This window comes from Hyperoodon ampullatus (assembly GCF_949752795.1).
Source record: "Hyperoodon ampullatus genome assembly, chromosome: 1".
NCBI lineage: Eukaryota > Metazoa > Chordata > Mammalia > Artiodactyla > Ziphiidae > Hyperoodon > Hyperoodon ampullatus.
Window position 1 is genome coordinate 53,452,671 of NC_136914.1, and position 9,055 is coordinate 53,461,725.

The window sequence follows — 9,055 nt, forward strand, 5'->3', positions numbered from 1 at the left end:
AAAATTCTTTGATCCTGTGGCCATCAGAGACCTTGAATAGAAGTGATTCAGAAAATTTGGACTGAATATGAAGTTTAAGAAATAAACATTTATTTGGCCACAGTCTCTCTTTTTGTGTATGTTCATGCATGATATGCTTAGAAACTTAAGTATGTTTAAAAGAGCTTGCTGAATAAATATAAAAAATTCTAGGTGCTAATAAAATTTTTTTCAGTCTTCTACTTTGAATAATCCCCTTACCTACCAATGATTAAGATGATCTCCATATATATATATATATATATATATATATATATAAATGTATGTATGCCATATAAAGCAATGCTTAAGGGTAAAAGGAACAGTCCCCTAAAGTTTCCTATGAAGTCCAAGGATTCCTGGCTTCAGAGAGTCCAGGAACCCAATGACATGGTATGTAAAATGTTGTGAGTATGTCATAGGGAAGAACAAATCTAACTCCATATTGGGTCTGTTTCTTTTACTTTACCTTTGTATTCTATTGCTTTTGCTATTAGAATGTTGCCTATAGCCTGAAATATACAGGATAGCTCATTCTCAAGTCTCTGACCTTTAAAGGTATAACACTTTTGGGACTTCCCTTGTGGTCCAGTGGTTAAGACTCTGCTTTCCAGTGCAGGAGGTGCGGGTTCAATCCCTGGTTGGGGAACTAAGATCCCACATGCTGTGGGGTGCAGCCAAAACTTAAAAAAAAAAAAAAGGTATGACACTTTTCCATTCATATAGAGATAAAAAGTTGCAGAACAGAGAATAACATTTGTCTTGTTGCAGGTTTACAGGAACTTAGTGACCTGATCTATGTGGACAGTTGCAAAAACAAAGGAACCTGACACCAAGAAGTTTGTAACAACCAACTACACCCCCTCCCTTTTTAGTGTAAAAGCCCGAATTCTAACTTGGGTAAGATAGTTCTTTGGACACCCTTAGTCTGCTGGCTTTCCAAATAAAGTTACTATTCCTTGCCCCAATAACTCCTCTCTTGATTTACTGGCCTGTCGTGTGATGAGCAGTACAAGCTTGGACTTCGTAACAATTAGGCCTATGTTATTGTTCTGAGGGGAAGGTCCGTTGCTTTCAACAGGTTCTCATGGTGCTACTCTAGAGTTTTTGTAGTCTCATGGTAAATAATATCACATCATATTTCATTCTTGTAATTAATTTCATTCACATGCCTATGTTATAAGCAAAGAGAACCTAAAAAGCTGTGTGCTCAGAGCAGTGTTTCCCAACGTGTTTTATAGAGCTTCTGGATAAGCATTCTCTGAGGTGTCTCTTAAAAATACAGATCCCTGGGTCCACGCCAGGCCAGCTAAACAATAAGTTGTGGAGGTAGGGCACAAGAATTTGCATTTTAAACTTATCAATGGATCCTTAGGCATTCTGGTTTAAGAACCAGTATGATAAAACCAAGGAGAAAATGAACTCTTTCAAGGGGAGAATATTAGTTTTGTTTTTATTTATTTTTTTAATGGATTAATAGTACACAAAACACTTACTCCCTGCCAGGTGCTGTCCTAAATGTATGTTATATGGTTTAACTATTTAAATGGCTATAACAATCATATATTATTCAGTGTGAGGAAATTGAGACACAGAGAGGTAAATAGACCAAAGACACATAGTAAGTGGTAAAAGTGGGATTTAAACTCTGTCTTGGCTCCAGAGGTCAAGCTCCTAATTGCTACCCTATATAGTTTCACTTAACAGAGAATATTTTTATTAGTTTCCTGCAGGTTTTTTGTTTTGTTTTGTATTATAGTTATAAAAAGTGTTGATTCTTAATACTTACTATTATTCAAAGCTTCACTTTGAAGCAAATATAAAAAAATCAGTTTTTCTTCCCAAGTGAATAGCTGAAAGAATATGTATGAAAGAAAACATTTTCTGGAACACATAGCTAAAACAACTACATCAAATTAAAAACTTTGATATGACACTAAGCAAAATTTAAAACACTTTAACATTTGTTGATGTGGGTGGTGTTAAATTTTCTATACTGTTTCTGTGTTTAAACTTGTGATGGCAAACCACCAATGTTTTGAAAAGGATCAATATTTGAAATGATTTTTAAAACTCTGACTTATTACCCGAAGCAATATTCAGTTTAAATGAGTTGGAACTGTAGTTGAATCCTACATGATGTTTTTGGATCATCTACTATTCAGAAAGTGGTACATGTTCATCATTGTGATTCCTGAGATGTAGATTATACTGATTTTCACCTTTCCTGAATTATTTTGGTAATGTTAACTTATATTACCATATTAAAATTCTTTTACTTCATACAACCAGCAAGGAAAAATAAGCGACTCTACTCCTCATATATATCAAATATTTTCTGTATCAGATATGTGAATACAATTATTCACATTACCTAAGCTAGTTTTTATATTTAAAAATCACAAAAAGTAATTTCCCAGTTTGCCAAAAGTTTTGACTATTAAAGTCTGACAAATTTATTTCCACACAAAAATTAAAGGGATATGTTTATTTTATTAAACTCCTTCATAAGTAAGAATATAGGTGAGAAACTATGGCTTACAGAATTCACTAGCCCAAAGCCAGTCAGCTGGTTAGTGGCAGAGTAAGTTACTGCATCACTAATTTGATACTTTCTTCTACTTCAATTTTTAATATTTTGTATTTTCAATAGCTGCCCATAGCTTAACATGCTGACATAAAACTAACAGGTTGTTACTTTGTATTGATGCCTGACACCAGTAATCTCCTTTATTGGAACTCTTATCCATGTGAACTCTCCTGAGTTCACAAAGTGAGTCTCTATGAAAAATGATCATACTGAATAGTTAACAATTTATTATTCATGCCTTAGGACAGTCTCCAGCACATCTCAGTGCTCTTTAAATGTTTAAGTAAATACAAAATTTGGAAGATGTAAACATTAAATCCAGTAGTTTCTCTGTTACTTCATTTACTGTTAATTCACCTCAGGCGAAGCCACTTTTTTTTTTTTTTTTGCGGTACGCGGGCCTCTCACTGTTGTGGCCTCTCCCGTTGCAGAGCACAGGCTCCGGACGTGCAGGCTCAGCGGCCATGGCTCACAGGCCCAGCCGCTCTGCGGCATGTGGGATCTTCCCGGACCGGGACCCGAACCCGTGTCCCCTGCATCGGCAGGCGGACTCTCAACCACTGCGCCACCAGGGAAGCCCAAAGCCCCTTTTTATGTTTATAAAATAGGATAGTACCACCCAGATCCTAGCTATTACAGAATGAATTAATATTTATAGTGTTGTGAGGTCTGTAAAGGAATATGTGATACATCTGGAGAAATATGTCTTAATTTTTTCCACTTTCCTTGATGGAAGATTTTTCTTCCTTTAAAACATTTTTTTTTCCTTAGCACAACTTTACACGTGGCAGAAATTCGACGTAGAACATTAAATACCTTCAACCTCTAACTTCATTTCCTTGTTTTTGTCCTGTCCCAGATTTTCTATATCCCTTCATGTGCTTACTTACCCAGTGCTCCCCTCTTGTTCCAAACTTAGAATATTAATTTCTTAAGCATTTTTACATATACGACTATATTTTATTCTCTATGTTCCTGCAATGAATAGGAATCACTACACTATTAGCTATGTGTTGAGCATCTGTATGTCAGATGTGGATGCTCACAACCTGTGATAAGAGCCAACACTGGGAGTTCCCTGGTGGTCCAGTGGTCGGTGGGACTCCGAGCTTTCACTGCCGAGGGCCCGGGTTCGATCCCTGGTTGGGGAGCTAAGATCCCACAAGCCACACAGTGTGTCAAAAAAAAAAAAAAAAAAAAGCCAAAGCCAACACTTACTAGGTGTTTGCTGTGTAACAGGCATTGTTCTAAGTGCATTACATATATTAATTCACTTTAGCCTCATAATAATTCTATGAAGTAGGTACTACTACTACTATCCCCAGTTTAGATGAAAAAACTGAGCAAGAGAGATCAAGTAACTTGCCCCTAGTCACAGGTACTAATTGATGAAACTGGGGTAAGAATCTGGGTGAAGCCTGCTCTTGAACTGGAAAAACTTGAGTTTTCCACCTATGTGTTTCTCCTTTACTGTCACACTATTACCACTCACAACACTTCTGACACCATGTTTCCCCCACCAAGCAATTCTCTGCAACACCAGCTGGGTGTCCTACAATTTAACCAACTCTGACAGTCTACATGGAGGTAGCGTCAGATCCCACAGGTTAAGGGCTCAGTCCCAAAAGACTGCCCCTACTCCACTTTAGATGCCAATCACAAGTCCAGGTTGTTATTTTTGCTTCTGACTGATGGACTTTTAAGTCTGAGGTTCCCATAACTCCCACCTTGGGTTTGATTAATTTGCTAGAGTGGCTCACAGAACTCAGGGAAACACTTATGTTTACACTTTACTAAAGAACATGATAAAAAATATAGATGAACAGCTAGATAAAGAAGTACATAGGGTGAAGACTGGGAAGATCCCCAGCACAGGAGCTGCTGTCCCCATGGAGTGGGGTGCATCACCCTCCCAGTATGAGGATGTGTTCACCATCCTGGAAGGTCCCCAAACCCCATAATATCGGGATTTTGTGGAGGCCTGCTCACATAGACATGACCAATTATTAACTCCATCTCTAGCCTCTCTCCCCTCTCTGGAGCATGGGGGTCTGGGGCTGAAAATTCCAAGCTTCTAATCATGGCTTGGTCTTTCTGGTGACTGGCCCCCATCCAGGAGCTCACTTAGAGTCACCTTATTAGAACAAATGCCGTTCCCAGTGCTCCTACTACTTAGGGATTTACAAGGGTTTTAGGAGTTCTATGCCAGAAACCAATATATATATTTTCTATTGTCTCACAGCTCTTAACCACTGTTATATGTATATACCTATACCCAAGGTAGGTATAATAATAGTACCATATAGTTGAAGAAAATGAGTCAGAGATCAAGTAATTAACTCAAAACCAACCTAGTAAGTTAACTCCAAAACCTGTACTTTTTTACTGTATCAGAAAAGGAAGTATAGGATATGGCTCTTAAGCCAGAAAGGCTAGGCTGAAATCCTGGCTCTACCACTTAACAGCTATATGACCTTGAGAAAATTACTTCTCTTTGCCAGTTTCTTCATCCATAAAATATGGATAATAGAATTTACTACATAAGAGTTGTGAGGAATAAGGATATAAATAAAATGCTTACAAAAGTAACTTTGCACTCAATATAAACTTTTATTTCTAACTTTCCTTTTTTATTTATAAGAAAATAATCTGGCATATGTGCTACTCTGGCAGCAGCTGTAAGCCAGAAGTTAAAAGAATGAAGGCTCAAATTAAGCCGGCTTGGGTCCAAATCCCAAGCATATGTCCTTTAGGAAGTTAACCTCCGGGAATTTCAGCATCCTCATCTCTGACAGAAGAGAACAGTACCACTGCACAAACTTGTGGCAAATGTTTTAATAATAAATATTAACCACTGACCATCTCTGCATTTCTAGCAGCTAGCACAATGCTTAATGAATAAACAGTGACATAGGTAAGATGTCCTTTGTGCTTTCCTTCACTAGTCCTCTCATTTTCTCCCTGGCATCATCCTAAAAATTTTTAAGTTCACCATCTCATCTTTTCCCTGCTGTAAAGACCAGAATAACTATAAAGAAAAATGTAATTTTGTTACCACCTTTAGTTACCACTTACCCAGTAGTAATCATACCAGATTTTTAGCAAGTGGAGTGTACAAAGAGCACCCACCAGTAGAGAAGGGGAAATGGAATTTTTATCTTACCACATTAAGGACTATTAAAAAATATTCACAGTTAATGTAATTAAGGCATATCTCTTTCTGTTTTTAACCAAGTTCCTCTTCAGTCCTAAGCTTGTACCACAATAAAATGTACAAAATCCTTAAGTTAATAGTAGACTCATTATTAACAAGTATGCTGCTCGAGAATTATACTTTAGGTAAATGAAATAATGTCAGAACTACTTTATAGCCTATCTTACAAATAAGATGATTGCCAAAGGTGCATTCTCTTCACTTTATGTGAAAAATTATAAAAGTACTATAAGTTTGATTGTTGCTCCACAACTAGCTGTGGAATTTCTCTAGGCTACTATTTGACAGAATGTTGGAGAAAGTTTTTCATCACCATCTCTCTTCCCATGCACCCTCATATTGTTCCCGCAGTTCTTAGTATGATCTGATTACAAATTAAAACACAAATAAATTAAGCAGTAACCCAAACAATTTTCCCTATTGACAGACGTTTTAAAATTTACGGTTAGGTATTAAATATTAATATAATCACGTCACCAGTTAAAAATAAAAATTTATTGATCCAAACTTATCGCCAAAAAACTTAAGCTAAGCAAAAACTTTACTTAAGCTTAATGCTCTTTTTAACTCCTGCACGAATGCCAGATAGTTCACCACTATAACGTTGCTCTTCTCTACGAACTTCACGAACCTGGCCTCTTCTGCGAATTTTGGCTCTTCTGAACTTCTCCCGGTGTTTCACTCTGGGATTCCGATCAATCTTCTTTCTCCTAGGTGTAAGTCCCCTATTTTTAGCAATCTGATAAGTAATGGCTCTCTTTGCATTTTGAACTTCAAGAGCCCGTTCCTCAGTACTATCTTCTTCTTTCTTTCTCTTCAATTTTTGTCTGTCTTCTATTTCTTTATAGTATTTCAGCGCAGCTTCATCAAAATCAGAATCATCAGAAAGGTCTGTAACAGCGGAGGCAGCAACAGCAGAAACAGATTTTGGCTTGGCCTTTGTGGATTTTGCTTTTAGATTCAGTTTTGCCTTTTCAGCACCATCTTTAAGTGTGAGCAGGTGACGAATCTCAGAGGATAGCTTCTGATCCATAACTGACAGCTTGTTGATCAAATTTCGGTAGGTAACAAGCCTTTCTATGACAGGATGTCCATGTGCAGGGACTCTCCTAGCTTTCAGGATCAGATAAAAACTGATGTTGGAGCAGTAGTTCAAATAGAGGTTGTATTTGGTCCTCAGGTATTGGCTTCCTTTTCCAGGTGGAATGATCTTTTGCTCCACCAACTGTAGCAATGGCTCCAGCTCATCCTTCACCTCTGTCAACTTAACTTTCAGGTCATCTATCAGCTCCAAGAGCTCTGGCGATTCCTTTCGCAGCATCTTCAGCTTCTCTTTCACTGAAACTTTCGCCAAATCCTTCACGACCCGTGTCGCAACCTCATTTACCTGAGGTACTGGTTTTGCAAAAGCCTCCACCCAGGTAACTCCAAAATCGTCCTCTTGCAGAGCTTGGGCTAAACGCCGCTGAATAAGCTGTGCCTCCTCCTCCTCCTCTCTTTCCTCTTCCTCTACTTCTTGTTGACTGTGCCGGCCTCGGGACTTGGAACCATAGTCCGTGTCGTAATAAAGTTTTTTCCTCTGACCCCACGACAAACTGGGATCCACCGAGGCCTCAGTCTCACTCTGCATGGAGCTCCCACCATCATCATCGTCATCCTCCTCATTCCCCGCACTCTCTTCATCTTCATCGTCCTCATCGGCGATATCTAGGGCAAGCACCTCCTCCTCATCGCCATCCTCTTCCTCGGCCCCACTCTCCACTTCGCTCCATCCCTTAGCCAAGGCAGCCTGAGATCGGGCCTCATGGAAATCATCTACCTTATCTTGGTAGTAGCTGGAGTCCCCTGGTGAGGGTGGAGATTCCAAATTGTCATCATTTTCGTCTGCTGGGTCACGACCTGCCTTAGCTCGCACAGCTGCCCACTTGGCCGCTCCGCGCCGCCGGGATTTCCCCACCATAGCTCGCGGTCTCAGCTTCTACAGCGATGTCTGGCTTTCGGTCACCTCTGACTTCCGCGCACGAGCCACGCGCTCCAGAAACAAACCTCTATTACAGCCACGCGCCCTCTCACCACGCACGTCCGCGGGCACTCCAGTAGGATGCAGGAGTTTCCACCTCCTTCCGGCCCCCAGGATGCTCTCTGTGTGGCGTTTGAACCAGGACTTCCGGTTGGTCCCTCAGGCCTTTCCGTGTAGGAACAATAGGAATAGGAAGTTCAGTTCCGCGGAGCCCTTTAGCCCAGCTTTTACTCTCGCGAGCCTGGGCGTCGCTAGGGGGACGGCCTGGTGAACCGCGAGGTGATGTCTCGGTGACCATTGGAGGGCGCTTTACCTCCACGCCTAGGAGAGGTCCCGGGGCGGTGCGGTGAGTTGTCATGCGCTTGTACCGGTTGTCACCGGCCTGGAGCCGAGTCCAAGTGTGGAAGATTTCCTTGTTTACTGGAATTGTTTTAGCTTCTCTGCCTATCCGTCTGGAAGTTAGTCAAGTTGTTTTTGTCTTCGCAACGTCCAAATACGACATTTCTGGGCCCCGTAGCCTGAGGCGGCAGCGGCGCCACTGCGCTCGGGAATCCTGGCGCGGGCGTCCGGGAGAGCTCAGGCCGGGCCTCCGGGCGGGTGGTAGCCCGCCTCCAGCTCCCTTTCCGCAGGGCTCGGTGACTTCATGGGATTTGTGTCCCTGAAGAGTTTCTGAGGGGTGACGGTGGGAAGGCAGAGCCGCGCTCTAGAGTTTGCCTCTTTCCGAGGAGCTCAAGTAGGCTGCAGAAGGCACCGCGATTTCTCTGCCTATTAGTGGAAGAGGTTCATTCTTCAAGATATTTTGGAAATGGCACATTTTAACTCTAAAGGGCGGACGCTTCATGAATTCTTCATCTCTTAATAAGCACAGGGCAGCGTGCTAGGCTTTGGGAGAACAATGGTGGGCGAAAGCAGACGCTGTTCCTGCAGTGGTGGAACTTGTGGTCTAGCTGGGGGCACGCGTTAATCAAGTCATCACGCAAAACGTGCCAGATTATAATTGGAGTGAGTACAGGGAACGCTTGTCATGTGTTACCCAGGCTTCAGCTGCTGAAAATACTCAACCTGCCTTTTACATCGCTTTTTGTACACGCCATCCATCCCCCTTTACTAAACACTAAGGTGTTGAGTACTCCCGCCCAAATATGGGAAATTTCTGCTGTATTGAAGAGACAGTCTAAGCATCACCTCTTTGATCTCGTCTTTAATTCCCTTA

General features: G+C 41.1%; 1 protein-coding gene across 1 annotated transcript; it reads right to left on the reverse strand.

Moving 5' to 3' along the window:
• Positions 1-6,297: 6,297 nt before the first annotated feature.
• On the reverse strand, positions 6,298-7,782 carry UTP3 (UTP3 small subunit processome component; the record flags this gene model as incomplete). Its single annotated transcript, XM_079697272.1, has 1 exon — positions 6,298-7,782. The coding sequence occupies one exon, from the start codon at positions 7,780-7,782 to the stop codon at positions 6,364-6,366; it is 1,419 nt and encodes a 472-aa protein (XP_079553398.1). The 3' UTR covers positions 6,298-6,363.
• Positions 7,783-9,055: the final 1,273 nt, after the last annotated feature.